Source organism: Neoarius graeffei, chromosome 24 (assembly GCF_027579695.1).
Source record: "Neoarius graeffei isolate fNeoGra1 chromosome 24, fNeoGra1.pri, whole genome shotgun sequence".
NCBI lineage: Eukaryota > Metazoa > Chordata > Actinopteri > Siluriformes > Ariidae > Neoarius > Neoarius graeffei.
Genome location: NC_083592.1, coordinates 38,882,239 through 38,903,348, shown reverse-complemented (window position 1 = coordinate 38,903,348; position 21,110 = coordinate 38,882,239). Strand labels below are relative to the sequence as shown.

The following is a 21,110-nucleotide window of genomic DNA, read 5'->3' as shown; positions in this document are numbered from 1 at the left end:
AGACCAGAGCACCCAAAGGAAACCCATATGCAAACATGATAACATGAAAACTCCACACAGAAAAGCTCCAGTCAGCTGCCAGGTTCAAACCCAGAACCTTCTTGCTGTGAGGCGACAGTGCTAACCACTGCACCAGTGTGCCGCCCCAAGGAGAAACCAGTTACTCAAAATGGTAGAGCCTTTCCATTACATGAACAGTCTCTAATTGACAGGATAATGTTGACATTACATTACATTTAGCAGACGCTCTTATCCAGAGCGATGTACAACATACCCAGAGCAGCCTGGGGAGCAGTTGGGGGTTAGGTGTCTTGCTCAAGGGCACTTCAGCCATTCCTGCTGGTCCAGGGAATCAAACCAGCAACCTTTTGGTCCCAAGGCTGCTTCGCTAACCTTTAGGCCATGGCTTCCATGTTGTGAGCATTATGTTGCTGTCAGTAATAACTGAGACTTAAATTTTGTTCCTTTCAAACACATATCATCAGTCATCTGTGGTGGACATTAAAATGTTAATGTGTCCAACCTATAAAATATACTTGCAATCTAAATTTGACAGAGGTTTCACGTTACTGATGCCATTAAGAGTTTATGGCAATATTAGGCCATCTATCCAATTCATTCTGCAGCATCAGTCAACAACAAGTGCCCCAGCCAAACCCAAACAGCTCCTCCTGTTCGCATTCCATCTTTCCCGCCTCCTCCTTGCACCCATGAGGGATTCCCCGTGTTTGCTCTATGAACCACTCTCAACTTGACACACAATCCCTTTCACTTCACCTGATCTGTCATCGAGTCTTTGTTTAGCCTGCTCCCGTGAAGGACACAAGTCTCCTCTCACAGCAGGGCAGACCCCATGAGAGCAGAGGTTTGGAAGGAAATCAGAGGGCCACATCCAGGCCAGAAGTCAAATAGTCTCATGGGCTTGGCTTTTCAGTCTAATGTTGTAGAATGATGAGTTGGAAAGCCTTCACAACATCGGGTTGAGCACCACTTTGGGACAACAGTGGTGTGTTTTGACACTGGTTTTCACTAATAACTAAGAAGCCTCATGGGAGGGAGTGTGACCTCATTAGGTTATCTTTAAATTAAAATTCTTTAAATTCTTGCAAATTTGAAAACTAACTAGAGTTTAATAGGGTTTAGTTTAGTATATTGTAGTGTATTTTATAAAGGGTCTGAGTTCATATCTGTGGTTGTATAGTAGTTTTAGAATGTGGATGGTGTTTCTGTTTGATTGATACCTTTAACAAAACTGAAGACAAGGCTTGTCATGAGCCACTCCTTAACTTTCCCACCCTTAATTTCCCTGTGCCGTCATAGCGCTTGTCTACTGAAGAGCAGAGTCTAAATGGGCCGAAACAAAGACCTTAGAAAATGACCTCTGCAGTAAAATCTAATGTCTTTCCTCCCTGGATTTCCATAGAATTTCCATTCTTCTTTCAGAATAGCAAATGAAGGCCATGCATCACTGGATACAGAAGATAGTTTGGTGATCTTGTGAATGTCGGGCACCAATCCTAAAACCTGGAAGTTTCAGCAACACATTTGAAATGAACCATATACAAAACACGATGGACATGCATGCACACATCTGGAGCCATAAAAAGGAGATCAAGTCTAGCATAAGATGAAATGTTTTGTTGCCAAGCTGAGCTTTGTAGATTTATATTCCTAAAGGATTTACAAACATTTGCATGAACTTGGGCCAATTTGCTTATCTACTTGCCTGTTTTGGAATTGTTGCAAAAAAAAAAAAAAGGAGATGCTGGAAGAAGCAGAAAGCCTGAATCAGGGCAAAAGGCAGACAGCAGCGTTGTTTTTATCCATGTAAATGACGCCTTTCAATAAATAACAAAAAGAGCTTGGCTTCAGCCTAAGCATCTGAAAATGGTGTTCAGTTTCAGGTTTCACTCAAAGCTTTCCCTGCCAACAGGCTCTTGTTGCCTTGACTGATTACTTTATAAGCCTTTGACTAGAGCGGGAAGTTGCGGCACTTTCAAAAAGATGTGTTGTTGTTTGCTCTTGTGGCACGGTTTCAGTATATTCAGCTGTTGTGTGTTGTTTGGGGAACAGTTGCTCTTTCAAATAATCACATCACAAGGAGAGGAGTGGTAATTGCTAAAGGAAAAGTGTGAAAGAAAACATCCTAGAGTTGTTAATGGTATAACCAACCAGACAAGCTTGTACTGTGGAAACACTCTGAGGATAGTGGTAGTGTGTTTGGCTAAGTGCATATGAGTGTGTTTATATTGGTGTGTGATGGGGGAGAGAGAGAGAGAGAGAGAGAGAGAGACAGAGAGAGAGTGACCGAGGCCAAGCCCTGATTTGACTGAGCCCGCATTGGTTTCGTCAGCTGTCAGCTCAGCAAACATGGTAATTAAGTGCTGCTACCTTGTCAAAAGCTGCCATGCTACACATTTCTTATTATATTACAAGTTGTCTTGCAGGAATTTTGGGCCATGGTCTGCCTTGGTATCAAGGTTGCTGATATTGAATAGAAAAACAGTCAAGAAACTGAGGGTAATTAATAGGGATCCTACCCCACAGGTCATGCATTGGTGAGAATCTATGCAAAATACATGGTGCACCATTTATTCCACACGTCAAAATAGCCCCTCTGCTTGTGTGTCTTCTGTGTGTCAGAGGGTTTGCATACACTTCAGCTTAATAGGTGCTTAATGTGCAGCATATTGTAGTATGGCCCGAGATAGTGTGCTGAGTTACTGAAGCGGCAAAGTCAACAGATTGAAAGATGGGGAATATTTCTGCACCTGCATGGGCAAAGGCTGTGAAAAGGAAGAGGGTGTGAATTGGGACACCACAAGCTGTGATCTAGGCAGCATGCCAGTCAGAGTAATAGTTTAAACATACAGAAATGTTCCAGGACAAAATGAATTATTATTATTATTATTATTATTATTATTATTATTATCCCTGCAATGACCTGGTGACTTGTCCAGGGTGTACCCCACCTCTCGCCCATAGTCAGCTGGGATAGGCTCCAGCTTGCCTATGACCCTGTAGAACAGGATAAGCAGCTACAGATAATGGATTTATTATTATTATTATTATTATTATTATTATTATTATTATTATTATTATTATCCCTGCAATAACCTGGCGACTTGTCCAGGGTGTACCCCGCCTCTTGCCCATAGTCAGCTGGGATAGGATCCAGCTTGTCTGTGACCCTGTAGAACAGGATAAGCAGCTACAGATAGTGGATGGATTATTATTATTATTATTATTATTATTATTATTATTATTATTATCCCTGCGATAACCTGGCGACTTGTCCAGGGTGTACTCCACCTCTTGCCCGTAGTCAGCTGGGATAGGCTCCAGCTTGCCTGCGACCCTGTAGAAGGATAAAGCGGCTAGAGATAATGAGATGAGATGAGATTATTATCCCTGCGATAACCTGGCGACTTGTCCAGGGTGTACTCCACCTCTTGCCCATAGTCAGCTGGAATAGGCTCCAACTTGCCTTCGACCCTGTAGAACAGGATAAAGCGGCTACAGATAATGGATGGGATGGATAGTAGTAGTAGTAGTAGTAATAACTCTCCATTATTATATTTCTCTGAATCAGTGCAATTAATTCTGAACTCGCTTTTTTTAAATTCATTGTTAACATTTTTTGAAATACACTGTAAAAATGATTTTAAAAAGTTAGTAACTGGGCTGGATATACAGTCGTAAATTAGCACAATGAAGCAGTTGATTTAACTTACTATATCAATTTCAATGAATTCAAAACATTAAGGCAGCCCTGTTACTAACTTTTTTAAGCTAAAACAACAAACCATTTTTACAGTGATAGTTAACAGTGCTTGATTAATCAGTGTATAGCTTTAAGGTAAAAAGGTTTTGCTGCACGTGTAAGATGATGTCTCATTTTCTTAGTTTCACCCTGATGGAAATGACATTGTCCTGTTCTTGCAGCCCTGCCTTCCAGACAGTATAGTGAAAGTGAGAACGAGCTGCATCAGCAGTGCAACATAAATTATCAGATAGCAACCAGCAGAAACCTTAATCTTTCATATGTGAGTGAGCACAATCAACAAAACAAGAGGATACCAACTCCTCCACGTGACAGCTTAAAGCTTTTACCTTGGAAACGATCCTTATTCCACAATACCTCAGTCTGTTAAAGCCAATGCTCCTGATAAGGTAACTAGCACGAGATAAAGATAAAGCCGTCTCACTTAGCCGTTGTGTTTAGAAGGACAGGCGGAATTAGATTGATGGGAAACGCTGGTAACAGGAGCTGAGCGGTTGTGTTTGCGATGTTAGTGAGTGCACTTTGCTAACGTGTTAAATTCGACACTTTGGGAATGAAGCTCATCTGTCTTGATGGCATCAGCAGATCTATATCAGCAGCGGTTAAGATCTCTGCTTCTACTAGCTCATTTGCTAGCCTGGAACTATTGAAACCAAAAATAGAACGATATCTCTGTTCAATCTTGCAATCTTTGGTGGCTGGACAATTTTTAAACCTGTTTTCCACACTTTTTGAAGTCAGGCTATTTTTGGGGAATTGTTTACAGTAAAGATCAGGAATATGTGAGGGGGGAAAACAAATAATTATATCCTTATATTACACAAAATTGCCTTCCTTGGGTGAACGCCCAAGGAGCATGAATCCTCAAAACAGAGTGTTTCCTCGAGAAACATTTCGGATGTTAAATGTCTCATCTCATCTCATCTCATCTCATCTCATTATCTCTAGCCGCTTTATCCTGTTCTACAGGGTCGCAGGCAAGCTGGAGCCTATCCCAGCTGACTACGGGCGAAAGGCGATGTTAAATATTAGTTATTTAATTCTACTTCTGATAGGCTTCCTAGAAACATTGTATGTGTGTGTGTGTGTGTGTGTGTGTGTTAATACCTCATCCATTTTACATACTTATAAATTTTCTTTATCGAGACCACTGATGTATTTCTCAGCTCATGACAGAAACTATGCTCATGTCTATGCCTGTTTAAAATAGTGTGTAAAGACAGATGACATTTTAAATAATAATAATAATAATAATAAAACATTTATAATTAGATAGCGTTTACAGTTTACATATAATCATTAACCACAGGCCTAGGATGAGTAAATTATTTTCTCTTGAATCAGCGGCCTTCGCCTTGTAGCACTGTTTGGACATGCGACTTCCAGCTAAAGGTTTTTTCAAGAGGAAAAACTTCAGAACTGTAAACCATACACAATTTATGGACATCTCAAGTTCCCGTAAAAAGATGGGATTATGGCATCTGTGATACATATTCACATAATTCATGTCTAGAGCAGGTGTTCTGTGTCAGCAGCTTAACTATTGTAAATAAATGCAGTCTCGAACACATACACACACGTTTGATGGATGCACAGATGTACATGTGGATAATTATAATGTTTGCATGACTTCTATAAAAGGCCACACTAAAAGCTTTCATACTTGAATGTAGATTTGATAAGATGTTAAAAAGTTTTAGTTGTGTCACATGAAGAAGAAGAGTTAAACTGTTCAAAATTATTTTTAATAAAAATACAAGATAATGAAAACGCTAATAGCAAAAGTGAGGTAAAGTAAGTAATAGGAATAGTTCCAAAATGGCTTATTTAGTTTTATATATTATATAATATAATACAAAATATTTTTTTAAATTACCAGAATAATTAATTATTATTTGTATCAATGGCAGTTTACCGTATCTATATATTATAGAGTATATATTTATATTCTAATTATGATACTGTACTATACAATTACGAGAAAATAAGGACTCTGAGTTTGAATTAAATTTTATTGTCAAAAATTACCAATGCATTTAAATACTCTACACACGGCATTTACAACATGCTTGTGTCACATATTATAATATTTACATCGCTATTTACACAAGTATTAGATGGGTTAAAGAGACTTTTTTTCAGGAATAAATGAGTGCTATATTCACCCAAGTGTTTACTCTCACATACAAACACAATCAGCAAAATTATGAATAAGAATAAATACACAGTAGACAGAAACCTTAGTCCATAAGTACATTTGTGATTGATTTTTTTTAATAGGTGATCTTACTGGGATGATCGATTTATGGGCATCGAAGGTCGCTTTAAAATGGCTTCCACAGAAAATGACAAAGGCTCGCTCGAAGGAACCTTTGTCCCTGTCGGCTTGACCATCATGTCCTTTACCATTCTCTCCGAACTTTTAAAGCCAGCTGAGTCTTTAGCTGCACCGTCCCTGTACCTCTTAGCAGCCCCTTCCAACAGATCTTTACAGTAGGGGCTCCTCAGATCAGTGCCCTTCTCGTTCAGAGTCTGCTGGATCAGAGAGTGAAAGGAGTTGAGCTTCATCGACAGTGTGTGCTTGCTGTTATCTTTGCTAATCTTGCTTAACAAATGCTCGTGAGCTCCTGGAGGGAGTGGTCCACTGGCAAAGACTGATCCAAAAGCCTTCTTGGGGGGTGAAAATGCTGAACGCTCCCTAATATTCTGTCCTGTCTGGGCATCTCCAGCTGGTAGTTCGCTCGGTTCCGGGGCCACACGGGATCCCTCGACCCGTGAAGCCACAGAAGCGGCAGATTCCTGGTCAGGAGAGTTGCTCTCAGTTGATGGCATCATTTTGGAGTCCCAGACAGCACCAGGTTTGAGGTTCTGCACTGCGGTGGCGTTGAGGAGACACTGCTGGTAGAGGAGAGCGTCACCCAGGTTGTTGCTGCCCCTTGGCCACATGACAAAGCGGGATGATAGCGGGTACTGGCGGTACGTGGTAGCCACGCTCACATTGGAGGAAATCAGCTCGACGTTGGCTGCCCCACCAGCTGCTCTGTAACCCAGTGGCAGGTCCAGGCAGTTAGGGAGAAAGCTGCACAGCTCCTTGGGTGTTGCTTCAGCTGCTACAGTAGGAGCAGGAGATGAGGAAAAGGCTGTCTTGTAAGAGTTGTACTCGGCAGCATGTACCACGCTGCCTGGTAGGAATAAAGAGCTGGAAGCAGACTGGTTGGACTCAAGGAGTTCCCTCTCCTTGTATTCCCGCTCCAGCATGATGCTCTCCAGCTCCTTGTCAGCAAAAGCACGTCTTTTTCTCATGCGGTCACTAAGTGGTGGTGGCAGAGCTGGATTCATACCCAGGAAAGGGTCAGACTGGACAGGACGGTAGCCTGAGAGAAAGATAGTTTGAAATTATTTATTCTGTATATTAAAAAGGATATATAGACACACACACCTTAATGAATTTTTACTTGTAACAAATAACTAAATATAAAATGCAATAAAACATAAAAAAATTATTAATATTAATAAACATAAAGAGCAATTTTTCAGTTTGATAAACGTATATATTTTGAACTGACAATCATGTAATAGTACTGTTGTAATTTCTTCAAATAAAGTCCTAAAGTTCTTAAATAATAACTATTTTGTAAAATACCACTGAACAGTGGAGCATATATTTCATGCAAACATTTTACTGAACAAAAGACGCTTACTGCATTAACATGTCCCTTTAGCAACCGAGTGAATTAAAGAGAAAAGATCAGAAATCCAAGAAAAGCTGAGGAAGAGACAAAAGGATTATATTAGCTTGTCTAGAGACAGAAAAGAAGAATCAAAGTTAAGGGGGGAAAAAAAGAGAGATTATAGAAAGGGTTGTACCAAAGTATGAAATAACATTACGACTGTGAATTTTTTTAATAGCAACCCACTTACCTTCTAAGATACTTTTAGCCAGCATGGTCGAAGGGCGCATGTGCCTTTGATAGATGGTTCGTCTCTCAGCTGGTATTGGCTTCCCTGTTATTCCTTTTTTATCCTACAATTACAAAATGGCACATTGAGCACAGAAATAACCTGTGGGTTTGGGTCATGATTGCTTTTTTTTTTTTTTGATAAATCTTTAGTTCAGACATTATTAATATTATTAATATTAATATTCACATTTAGAAATCTAAATGTCCAAGTACACATGTAAATAAATAAATAAATAAAGAGTTTAGAAATATATCACTTGTAAAAATCCATCCATCCATTATCTGTAGCCGCTTTGTCCTGTTCTACAGGGTCGCGGGCAAGCTGGAGCCTATCCCATCTGACTATGGGCGAGAGGTGGGGTACACCTTGGACAAGTCGCCAGGTTATCGCAGGGCACTTGTAAAAATCTCTTGCAATATTTTAGCTTATTAAAATATTATCCTAAACAAGGTTATAGGTTTATGATAAGGCTTGTGTGAGTTTGAAGAAACCTCAAGTGCTGATTTGAAGTTCTGCTGGACACACCAGTGACCACAGTTAAACCACTGTAATATGGGGATTTATTTGGTGTAGTAGTTTAATGCAGGCAAACCACATGAAAAGCAGCTCTTACCTCTGTGGCCTGCTGTCTCCTGAGGGCCACCTGAGCGGCCATGACCCGCTGGCGCTCCACCACTAACAGGCAGTTTGCGCACTGGCAGTCTCTCCATCTGCAGAAGCGCTTGTGACCTTTGAGGCACGACACCACTCCATGGTTCCTGCAGCGGGCACATTTCGGAGTGCGGCTCAGCTTTTTCTGGTCCCCTGCTCCAGGGTTGTTTGCATGGCTCGCCTTGTCCTCCTCCTCCTCTTCCTCTCTGCAGGCCGAATCCTCTTCTCCGGCCGCCTCCGTCTCCAGGCTCTCCACATCGATCTCAAATTCAGGACTGGAGAGCTCCGTCATGTTCAAAGCCTCCGTACGGACGCGTCCTCAATCACTCAGGTGCTTTTTATTTTTATTTTTTTTATTTTGGTACTGAGTATTCCCTGAAAACAAAAAACGGAACATCTGGATTAATTTCATTCCCTTCCAAATAAATTGCGCGTGCATTCGGCTACATTCGCCTTATAATAATAATAATAATAATAATAATAATAATAATAATAATAATAATGCAATTCACCTCCTGCTTTTCATCCATTACATAAACTTTTGCAAGATTTTTTTTTTTTTTTGCGCATGCTACTCACCAAGCCCAAAGCGCGCCAGCAGTGATCGAAGCAGAAATGCACCTGTCCACTAAAGCTCACTTTTCTTATCTCTTCTTGTTTTTATATGGATCTGCTGCACGTTTCCGTCGCTCCACAGAAAACCCTGAGGAGAGAGAGAGAGAGTCAGTGTGCGATATTTACTGACTCTGCTGTCACACAGTGCCTCAGAGCCCCGCCTCTTCTTCTTCTAAGAGCCGCCGCGCGCATTCTGATTGGCTCTCTGTCAAAGGCGCTGTCCTATTGGCTGCCTCTTATTACCTCAATCCCTGTCTTATTGGGATGAAGTTACAAACGCAACAACTCCAGGAAACTATTATCAGCTTGTAGTAGCGCGAAGAGACAAGTGCACATCATCACTGGATAGAAAGAAAGATGGTGAATAAATGCAGGACATGTTGAGCTGATCCAGGCTTGTTGTAGCTGCTCTATGGAGTGGATTGTTGCTTTTGCACATGGCATGTTTCTTCTTAAACGTTATTTTGGAATGATGCAGCAGTGACATGTTGACATGGAGCTGAAGGTGGCTGTATGGATGGCCAAACGTCCGTTTAATCTCATATTTGGTCCAAAATTTGCAAGCTGTATATTAGAAAGGTGTCATTTCGTTAGAATGGGTTCGTTATAGCCAATGTAACCACTATTGAAATTATTCAAACGACTATTCGAGAATGCAAAATTTGGTGATTGATTTTCATCGGCATTCAAACATTCCTCACAGTCCAGCTCGTGTTTTCTTTAATGTTGCTTAAGAATTAAATTATTCCGCAAGTTATTATTTGCCTAGAGGATAGGATCTAGGCATGGGTTTTATTGGAGCCAAAGGTTAGGTTCAGGACCAAACAGTCCTGCTTTTGGCTGATTAACATCTGTGAGTTTTTGGCATTTTACAAGGACATTTGCATGCATGGACAAAATCAGAAATCACATCTGAAATTCAGTTCAGCGGTCAATAATTTCACATCCTATTGCATCATGTATTGTCTTTTGGGTTCCCTGTTATTTAACGCCCTCATTAATCACACCGTTATAGACACTCCCCACCATTACGGTGATGAAGTTATAAAGGATCGTGAGGGACTGACAGAACAAAGGAGATGAGGAAAAGCATCAGGTCGGCATTCTAGGAAACGACACACATCACATCTGGCTTTGTTCCAGTGTGTGAAGGGTCTTAGACCAAAGTAAAATAACATTACACCTCAGAACTGACACCCAGAAGGTCATCGGGGAAATCTCCATGGGTATTTAACACTATGCATTGCTGACATAAATAAACAAGTAAACAAATAAACAGACAGACAGACAGACAGACAGACAGACAGACAGACAGATAGATAGATAGATAGATAGATAGATAGATAGATAGATAGATAGATAGATAGATAGATAGATAGATAGATAGATAGATAGGCAAGCCACATACATACATACATAAAGTGTTTACAGACAGACAGACAGACAGACAGACAGACAGATAGATAGATAGATAGATAGATAGATAGATAGATAGATAGATAGATAGATAGATAGATAGATAGATAGATAGATAGATAGATAAGCAGCAAGCCGCATACATACATACATACATACATACATACATACATACATACATACATACATACATAAAGTGTTTGGCTTTAGAAAACAAATAAACAAACAAACAGACAGACAGACAGACAGACAGACAGACAGACAGACAGATAGATAGATAGATAGATAGATAGATAGATAGATAGATAGATAGATAGATAGATAGATAGATAGATAGATAGATAGATAGATAAGCAAGCTACATACATACTTACATACATAAAGTGTTTAGCTTTAGAAAACAAATAAACAGACAGACTGACAGACAGATAGGCAAGCCACATACATACATACATACATACATACATACATACATACATACATACATACAGTGTTTGGCTTTAGAAACTGGTTAAGCTTCATCCTGAAAACCCACAATCTAATACCAGCAGTGTTTTAGTGAGAAAATAAAGTCTCACTCCTCTGTTTAAAAGCAGGAAATGGTGCATAAATATAAAATTAAAAACCCTGCTATGTGATCCGATTTTTAAAACATGTCGACATAATTAAATATGTGTGAAGTGTGAACAATTTGATCTATTACTCGTTATGGATCAGGGGATGAAGGCGCTCAAGTATTTACACCTCTACCTTGCAGCTTACATTTATCTACTGCGCATGCGTGCGCTCGATGCTAATGAAACGCATTCCCTTACACATCATGTTTATTACCATCAAGTGTGAAATTATTTCACTGGCTATGTTCAACGAATTAGTGAGAACTAACTATGTGCACACTATATAATATAATATAATATAATATAATATAATATAATATAATATAATATAATATAATATAATATAATATAATATAATACAGTAATAGCCTACACAACAAAATCCTCAGTGTTGAATTAACACCCAGAGTGTTTATATAGGTCCAACTGGACACAAATTATCTCTGAAAGTGTTAATTCAACACTGAGGAATTTGCTGTGTATATATACACCAAATATTGTTATATATAACTATATAACAATATTATTATTGTTGTTTTTTATTGTGTGTATTGTCATTTACTGTCACTGCCATCATTTTGCACTGCTGAAAGTCTTAGTATATTATGTATATGTATAGTGCAGTTACTTTATACAGGCTTATTTTTATTGTGTGTGTTACTTATTTTTTTTATTATGTGTGTTCCATACCTAGCTACTGGTTACGTAACTCTCCTTCGTATCTATCTATCTGTCTGTCTATCCTATAATTGAGTCTTTTAATTAAAGGTCACATTATCAATCTGTTTCCACCAAACAGTGTACAGTCTACATCCAGCACCCAAAGGCTATTAGTAAAGTAAAAGCATATCAAAACATCATGTAGAGTAAAGTCTATTTAGTGACTCCAGCACACCAGTATGCAGTTTCTGCACACATTTGGTGCTGTGGTGTGTTGAGGTGTGCAGGTGCAGCTCTGTTACTCCCTCCTTCATCTGAAAGCACAGCCAGTCAAAACCAAAAAACCAATTCACTGTAACATAAATTTATCTCCACATAAGGAAGAATGCTTTGATCATCCTGAGCTTGTCCTGTCTCTAACATGGATTTGGGTGCCAAAACTGAAAGGCACTTAATCATTAGCCAAATATGTGAGTACAAAACATCAGCCAGGTATGACCAGGGCATTTTTAAAAATGCAAAGGATTTTCTAATTTTTTTTCTTGTATTTTCTTTTCTTTTTCCATTTGGGTTTAGCTGGGTCTGGACAAATAGGTCAAATGGAGTTTTAAAAATATATATATTCATACTCATACTCATATTCATTCATATATATTCAAATGTGAGTATAAAAAAGGTGACAAGAAAAGAAAACCTTGCCATAATGTCATTGGCGTCAGACTTGCAGACACCACTTGCATACAACTGTAATAAATAGCATACTACTAGACTACTCTGTCCAAGTGTTTACTAGCCTACACTTGAGTGTGTGTCTGTGTGTGTGTGTGTGTGTGTGTGTGTGTGTGTGTTCACTGATGGCCTTTTAACTCTATCACCTTAAGCAATGCCTGATGGATTGGAAGCACGTGCTTTGTGTTGAATTCTCTCCCACCCATAATTCATGTGTCTAGATGTGATGTATGTGAGCTCACTGAAATGTGTTGACTTAGAGGCGCGTATTCAAATGACTGCACGAAAAGCTTTCTGTCGGTTAAGTCAACACACATGCTCAATGTAGTGCAACACCTGCACACTCACACATTCACATTTAGCCACACAGCAGAATTAAAATCCAACACTGTTTATAGACATCCAAATGGAAACAAATGACTTGGAGGAATGTAAGATTGGGACTATCAATTTTCCAATAATAAAACAAGAGTCAGCCACAATAATATTAATAAGTATACACTCTCAGGAAAATGTACTAGACTGTACCTTTCATTCTGTGCTTCACTTTAATTAGTTTTAATACTTTAATAATAATAATAATAATAATAATAATAATAATAATAATAATTCAGCAGTAGTAACAATAATGAACTGTTTTGCACTCTAAAAAATAAAGGTGCTTCAGTGGTTCTTCAAATCTCTGGATGGTTCCATGGAGAGTCAAAACTCTATGATGAACCATTACATTATGCGAAAGGTTCTTCACATTGGAAATGGTTCTTCAGAGCCTGGCATTCTCTTACCATTTGCTGGTCAATGCACATCGGCTATGTTTACACAAATGTGTCTTCACTGCTCAAACAAATGGTTTAAATAGTTCTTTAAAAAACTGTTGCATGAACGGTTCTTTGAAGCCCTGAAAAAGGTTCTTCTATGGCATCGCCCTGAAGAACCGGTACTGGCCCCATTATTTTTTTTAGAGTGTGTACTAATTATACTGTTCTGCAATTATTTTACAGTTTTGTAATTGTTTCAACTATTTTCATTTCAACAATTTACAGTGTTCATTATTTTAAATAATACTTTCAGTATATTTCAGCTTCCAGTTGGGTTTTTTTTTTGCATTAATATCTCTTCTCATGTAAGTAATGTGTTAATGAATACATTAGATGACTGTAATCCATTTATTAGCTCATTAAGTACACAAAAACACTTTCTTTCCTCATGCCATCACCCTCATTAATAGCTGACCAGTATAATCTGCTATACCAGAGCTAGTCTTGTTTCTTCAGATAGTTATTACACCGTTTCATCTCTATAAATAATGCACTGAACAAATACTCATACATCACAATTTCATTCCCAAAGCCTATGTGATACACATTATTGCTGTTTACACGACCACACACACTTGTACTTGGATTCATATATGACATATATACCGTACAGACCAGTTTCCTATATCCACACTGAATTTATGCCCCATTAAACAAACAAACACACACACAGGAAAGTGTCCAGAGATCCATCCATTTTGGCATATCACGACAGTGACGTGGCCGCTCTGACAGCTTCAGCTATCGAAGTGTCTAGGGAACATTACAGTAGTGGTTTCCCATTGCCTTCTACTGGATTATTATAGAGGTTTTCTCCTCTCAACCCAACCATTCACACCTACGGTCAATTTAGAGTCACCAGTTAACCTAACCTGCATGTCTTTGGACTGTAGGGGAAACTGGAGCACCCGGAGGAAACCCACGCAGACACGGCGAGAACATGCAAACTCCACACAGAAAGGCCCTTCTCGGCCCTGGGGCTCGAACCCAGAACCTTCTTGGTCCAGAGATCAGGAGAAATAAATGGTGGGCAGATAAATGTATCAGGGATTTATATCAATGACCACAAGATGGCGCTAATGGCTCATTGTGTAGCTCCAGACTTTACACAGCTGTGCGTGTGTGTGGGTTCTGGTTTCATTTTGCAATGCTTTTGAAGGGAAAATAACAGTTTCTCCGTCCTGGTGGAATATAAATCAGTTACCAATCACCATGCAGGTGACCGCTATCATATCTGGCCAATGTACTTAATTGTATATTGCTGTAATTTCACACAAATCTACAGTTTGATGGCAAAAATTCAGGTTTTTTTTTTCAAATGCAAAGTTTCTTCACGAAATATTTCTTTAGAATTATTACATAGCATTTTTAATAGCTAACCCCATTAACTGCAACACTTTTTACTTTCCAACTGATTGGCACTTTTATTTTAGTTAATTGTAATAGTGTAGCACATGGACTTAATGAAGCTTTGTGTAATTATCTGAAGTTCACCACTAGATGGCGGTATTTACTCACTTTTAGCTGTTTTGTATTTTTCACAGCTTTTCTTCAGATCACTGAGGTTTAGGTTATTTGAATATAAGTCTGTATACCTGTAGATATATTGTTTTCTTTTAATATTAATCAAGTTCCCTATAAATCAAAGCCACAGAGATATTTATTTTCAGTGATACACCAAACATCCACAAGCTCCCATCCTTCTACAAGTTTACAACACAGACACCAATTATTTCATAATTCTCAAAAAGATTGTGAAAGAAACACTTGTTGCCTCACCTGGAACAAAAAGAAAAAACCCAAAATGGTTCCTCCAGAAGCTTTTTTTTTTTCTTTAACGTCATTGTGCTCAATGACAAGCATGCAGTGCACTTGTATGGTGCAGTTATGAAGTGATATGGCATTTAACAATGTTATATTGTGACTAGAGGACAAAGCTTGGGAATACAGACTAAATAATACTCACACACAATCAAAATATGCTCACACTATGCTTTTATTATTTTAGATATATTACTTTGTACAGTCCAGAGTTGACATCATCGCCAATTCAAACAGCTGAGTTCAATTCTATTTCAACTGTCAGTTCAGCAGATGGATGTCATATCAGTGCTTAAATACATTTCTCGGTTTATGTATTTGATGACTTGAAAAGGTGTTCTTTATGGTCCCGATATTTAAAAAAAAAAATGGAATGAAACCAATTCTTGTTTTAGATTGTGTTATATTTTACACCGAACAAGTATTTGCAGAAATACAGAAATCTGATGAAATGATTCAATTCATGGACTTTTTTTACAAGTACAATATTAAATAACATCCATGTGAATTTCCTATTAACATACACATCCTGTCTATATTTATTTAATGTGAATAAATGATAAGAATTCAGACTGGGTATATGGCATATCCATGTACATGCTAATATTGTTTGCCTATTTCTAACACTGCATGACTATTCACGATACATTTCATGCAAGGAGGAATTTGTGGTTATTATTCACAAACTAATGTTTGGTCATTTAATCATTCAGGATTTTTGGTAGACGTTGCTGACAAACTGTCCACATGTTTCACTGTGAGAGCAACACAATATCTCACGTAATGTACGGGATATATTTCATAAAGCTCCTATACAGGCACAGTCTGCCATGTTTCTTTTGTCATTCTCAATCCATTTCTAACACATTTTTGGTATGTTTGCCACTTTTGTACAGGTTAAGAAGACGTATTGAGGATCCTGGAGTCTGAGGAGTCAGATCTCTCATCGTACTCCTCGTCAGCAGCGGCATATACAGTGTGTTTGGCTGCATCCTCTTGAATGCTCATGCGTTGCTCCTCTTGAGCTGACCTCGAGGGCAGGAGAGGTGATCCACGGAATGACGGCCCTGAGAAAGGCGAGACGTACTGCGAGCGGAACTGGTACTGCTGCTGCAAGCTCATGGTATTCCACAAAGTCATGTCATTAGACATAAAAGGCCCAGCTTGACTGCGGCTCAGTGAGTTGCGAAGCATCACTGGGTAACGGTGTGCCTGAGGAAAGCTAGGCTGCAGCGGGACACCCAAGGGATTCGGCATCACCCCACTAGGCGATTCTGGAGTAAAGCGAAGCGAATCTGGTACACGAAAGGCTGAACCAACTGACCACTTGGAGGAAGAGACTGGGTAAGAGCTCAGAGGCTCAAAAAGGTGGCTATTGGAGGGCAGGATTAAAGCCTCTGAGTTGTCAGATGAGGGCTTATCCATTTTTGTAGTAGAGCGGCTGGAGAGAAGTATCTCAATGGCACCCACCAGGTCACCTCCGCAACCCCTCAGGATCAGCTCCAGCACAGCTGGCTTGTGGGAAGGGAAGATCTTCTTCAGTACCTCCAGAGGAGGACGGTTGGCTCGCAGGTTGAAGGGCAGGGACACAGAACCTGTGAGGCCTTCAATTAGCAGGTTCTGCTCAGTGGGAGACTTGGGGCTGTCAGGCTTTGGTTCTGGGTCAGTGCAGGGTTTGGGTGAGATGTAACGAGGCTCCTCAGGATTAGAAGGTGGGTCCGGGGTGTCAGGAGTGAAGCAGGAGTTGGGTTTGGACTCCTCAGGTGAGCTGGCAGCTTCTTGCTCTCGGTCGCTGGTGCTGCCACTGTTCTCTCCTCCAGACTGCTCACCCGAGAGGTCCTCATTCAGGTCTAAAAAAACCAGACAGAGATGCATATCAATGTGCATAATGAAGAGATAAAATATCCTCACACTAGATGATAAAGCAATACAAAGAGCAGCTTACATTTTGCGAGTTTAGAATGACAAGAGGTTAGATGTGTTACACTGTAAAAGTCATATCGTTAGAGCTTGAACTTGTATTAAAATTAGAGTTGACTGATAGGCAATGAACAATAGAAATGCTTTCACAATGGGCTTAGAACATTTCTTTGTGCTTTTGATGAGTTAAAAACACGTATAAATGTGAACATGGTCCAGTGTTTTGGCTACAAATGCACTTTGGCTTGAAATTGCTTCATCCATCCATTATCTGTAACCGCTTATCCTGTACAGGGTCGCAGGCAAGCTGGAGCCTATCCCAGCTGACTACGGGTGAGAGGCGGGGTACAACCTGGACAAGTCGCCAGGTCATCACAGGGCTGACACACAGACACAGACAACCATTCACACTCACATTCACACCTACGGTCAATTTAGAGTCACCAGTTAACCTAACCTGCATGTCTTTGGACTGTGGGGGAAACCGGAGCACCCGGAGGAAACCCACGCAGACATGAGGAGAACATGCAAACTCTACACAGAAAGGCCCTCGCCGGGCACTGGGCTCGAACCCAGAACCTTCTTGCTGTGAGGTGACAGTGCTAACCACTACGCCACCGTGCCGCCTGAAATTGCTTCAAATAGCCAATATGGCTGACCTTAACCCTGGTCTGTGTTTCTTACTAAAAAGTAATAGACCACACATTATAACAGCGCTTCAGGAGGAAATCCAAACGGAAATGCAATTTTGTGCACATTGAGTAGACTCAGAGGTTCAGACTGCTGTCCCTGCACACAGTCTGAGCAACATTCAGAGAAGCTTAACCTGTCAGCATTTGGCTGATTTATTCTCCTTCACTTGATTTTCTTCTCGAGCTGTTCACACAAAACTGCTGACTCGCTGCCATGTGGAGATTTGTCTTCGATTCCCCTTCTCCTCTTTTAGCAAAGCTGCCTGTTATTTGGTAACATCTCACCCGAGTTTTGACCTCTCCTGAAAATTATTGCTATTGCTTTCGATTCGGGCCTGTCCTGGCTTGATTACAGTAATCTTTAGAGCGAACAAAGATCATCTGCTCTGAGAAGAAGCCGGATGGAAAGTCGATGTCTATTTTCCCCCTGCCACTTTTCTTCCTCTGCTCTCCATTTTTTTTGTCAGAACGCCAGCCACTGCAACACAATTTAATTTAATGAACTTTTAACTGCATTATCCCCAGTTTACTCTCACTTCCGAGATTTGTTAGGCTACTGAAAGGAAAAGAAGTTAAAGAGTAGCACCAGATAACAGAGAAGTTAACATTTTCTTCACAAATACTTAGATGATCAGCTGGATTACAGCAGAACTGCAGGAAAAACATTTTTTAAATGCAAAACAAAACCACTTAATTTAAAGGGTTATCTTGTGTGTAGTGGCGGATTTGCCTGATAGTGCTCACACACTCAATATTATGTTCTTATATTTTATTCATAATAATAATAATAATATTACTAATAATAATAAGAAGAAGGATGATGATGATGATGATGAATTGTTATTATAATAATAATAATAATAATAATTATTATTATTATTACTACTAATACTACTATTATTCTGCAACCCTGTATAACAGGATAAAGCGGCTAGAGATAATGAGATGAGATACTACTATTATTATTATTACTACTACTACTATCATTATTATTATAATTATTACTACTACTACTATTATTATTATTACTACTACTACTACTACTACTACTACTATTATTATTATTATTACTACTCCTACTATTATTATTATTATCATTATTATTTCTACTACCACTATTATTATTACTGCTATTATTATTATTATTATTATTACTACTACTACTACTATTATTATTACTGCTATTATTATTATCACTACTACTACTACTATCATTATTATTATCATCATTATTACTACTACTACTACTACTATTATTACTACTACTACTATTATTATTATTACTGCTATTATTATTATTACTACTACTATCATTATTATTATTATTATTACTACTACTATTATTATTGTTATTATTATTACTACTACTACTATCATTATTATTATCATTATTATTACTGCTATTATTATTATTACTACTACTACTATCATTATTATTATCATTATTATTACTACTATTATTATTATTAGTAGTAGTAGTAGTATTGTTGTTATTTTTACATTATAATTATAATTTACCTGAAATGATACTAACATGCTTTGTAGCTGTATTAACCACTTAAGTGTCTTTTATTAAACGTTTTCTTATATTTCTGCAACGAAAAGATGAAAAAAAAATGTCTGAATAAAAAACCCTGTTATAATAGTTATAACAAGCTGCTTATTCTATATCTGTTCAACGAAGAAATTCAGACATCAGCACTTATCAGCCATGCATCATCATCCTGCATTGAAGTGCTTTCTAGTTGTTTATGGCATGTAAAAAAAATTGTGCACAAAATAATTTTGCCAAAACAAAATGATTTTGTTTGCTATTTATTTTGCGACATGTCAAATCCAAAGGTCCTGAGTGAAGCGCGCTGATAGCGGAGTGTGTGTGTGTGTTACCTGTTGGTGACGGTGTTGTGATGATGGGCTCGGTGCTCCAGCGCAGTTCTCCGGTGCCCACGGCTCTGTGCGGTGGCGGCGGCGGCTCGGCGATTAAACTCTCCAGACTCTCGTTGGCCTGCTGCCGCCGGAGCGCCACCTGAGCCGCCATGACGCGCTGCCGCTCGATGATGAGGATGCACTTGTCGCACGTGCAGTCCTTGAAGCGGCAGTAGCGCTTGTGGCCTTTGAGCCAGGACAGCACGCCGTGGTTCCGGCACCGCGCGCACTTGGGTGTCCTCTGGAGCGGCGCGCGCGCCTGTGCCACCGGGCCGCCCACGTACAGGTACGGCGATCCGTAGCCGTTCATGTCGCGCAACTCGAGACGGACACGCGGCTCTGCCAGAGCATCAGATAAAAGAGGAGGGGGGGGGGGGGGGGATGTCAGGTGTCAGGAGGGGCCAAGCTCAGGACCCTTTCCCCCCTTTTGCTGCGCGCGCGGTAAAGAGGCGGCAACTCAAAGCCGAGGCTCCGCCCCTCCAATCCGACCTGCAATACAGGCGCGCGACACAACCATCAGAGACACGCGCTCACTAAAAGGGAGCAAACTTTACGCGCGCGCTTGAATCACACGTCATATAGTGTTCAGATTGGCAGAGGGAGGTCTGATCGAATCCCTTCCACTAACGCACTAAAGGCTGAGGCCTGTGTGTGTGCATGCGTGTGTTCACTGCTTCATGGGTTAAATGCAGAAGAGAAAATTCACTCTGCTTGAGTGTACGTGTGATAAATAAAAGCTTCCTCTTTTAAATGTAAGAAAAAGAAAATAACATATCCCCAGCATACTGACACATAGAAGCCCAATTCCACCACCATAATAATGAGGTTTCTCATAATAATGACTTAATATCTCATCATAATGAGATGCTTTTATCATAGTTATGATTTGGTATCTCATGATGATATTATCTCATAATAATGACAATATCTCATATTAATGAGATGCTTTTATCATAGTTATGATTTGGTATCTCATGATGACATTATCTCATAATTATGACTTAATATCTCATTAATGAGATGCTTTTATCATAGTTATGATTTGGTATCTCATGATATTATCTCATCATAATGATATGCTTTTATCATAGTTATGATTTGGTATCTCATGATGATATTATCTCATAATAATGACTTAATATCTCATATTAATGAGATGCTTTTATCATAGTTATGATTTAGTATCTCATGATGATATTATCTCATCATAATGAGATGCTTTTATCATAGTTATGGTTTAGTATCTCATGATGACATTATCTCATCATGAGATGCTTTTATCATAGTTATGATTTAGCATCTCATGATGACATTATCTCATAATTATGGTTTAATAACTCATCATAATGAGATACTTTTATTATAATTCTGATTTAGTATCTCATATTCACAACTTGGGCGGTACAGTGGTGTAGTGGTTAGCACTGTTGCCTCACTGCAAGAAGGTTCTGGGTTTGAGCCCAGTGGCCAATGGGGACCTTTCTGTGTGGAGTTTGCA

At 39.3% G+C, this 21,110-nt stretch overlaps 2 protein-coding genes across 3 annotated transcripts; both read right to left on the bottom strand.

Moving 5' to 3' along the window:
- Positions 1-5,806: 5,806 nt before the first annotated feature.
- Positions 5,807-9,143, bottom strand: dmrt2a (doublesex and mab-3 related transcription factor 2a). Of its 2 annotated transcripts, XM_060907210.1 has the most exons (4): positions 8,978-9,143; positions 8,361-8,773; positions 7,706-7,808; positions 5,807-7,158 (listed from the first exon to the last, which is right to left on the bottom strand). In XM_060907210.1, exons 2-4 carry the CDS (start codon positions 8,688-8,690, stop codon positions 6,071-6,073), a joined length of 1,521 nt encoding a protein of 506 aa, XP_060763193.1. In that variant the 5' UTR covers positions 8,691-8,773; positions 8,978-9,143; the 3' UTR covers positions 5,807-6,070. The 2 variants fall into 2 exon arrangements, with proteins under 2 accessions (XP_060763193.1, XP_060763195.1); XM_060907212.1 differs by lacking the exons at positions 7,706-7,808; positions 8,361-8,773; positions 8,978-9,143 and adding an exon at positions 7,486-7,653.
- Positions 9,144-15,242: 6,099 nt separating this feature from the next.
- dmrt3a (doublesex and mab-3 related transcription factor 3a) lies at positions 15,243-19,951 on the bottom strand. Its single transcript, XM_060907213.1, has 2 exons — positions 19,574-19,951; positions 15,243-16,924 (listed from the first exon to the last, which is right to left on the bottom strand). The coding sequence occupies exons 1-2, from the start codon at positions 19,920-19,922 to the stop codon at positions 15,972-15,974; spliced, it is 1,302 nt and encodes a 433-aa protein (XP_060763196.1). The 5' UTR covers positions 19,923-19,951; the 3' UTR covers positions 15,243-15,971.
- Between the last annotated feature and the right edge of the window lie 1,159 nt (positions 19,952-21,110).

What these genes read in the sequence shown, in the direction of transcription:
- dmrt2a (XM_060907210.1), bottom strand. Translation starts at nt 8,690, where the DNA reads ATGACGGAGCTCTCCAGTCCTGAATTTGAGATCGATGTGGAGAGCCTG. An exon ending in GGAGACAGCAGGCCACAGAG is followed by an intron (nt 7,809 to 8,360) that starts GTAAGAGCTGCT and finishes TTGTAATTGTAG; the next exon opens with GATAAAAAAGGAATAACAGG. An exon ending in GGCTAAAAGTATCTTAGAAG is followed by an intron (nt 7,159 to 7,705) that starts GTAAGTGGGTTG and finishes TCTTTCTCTCAG; the next exon opens with GCTACCGTCCTGTCCAGTCT.
- dmrt3a (XM_060907213.1), bottom strand. Translation starts at nt 19,922, where the DNA reads ATGAACGGCTACGGATCGCCGTACCTGTACGTGGGCGGCCCGGTGGCA. An exon ending in CACAACACCGTCACCAACAG is followed by an intron (nt 16,925 to 19,573) that starts GTAACACACACA and finishes TGGTTTTTTTAG; the next exon opens with ACCTGAATGAGGACCTCTCG.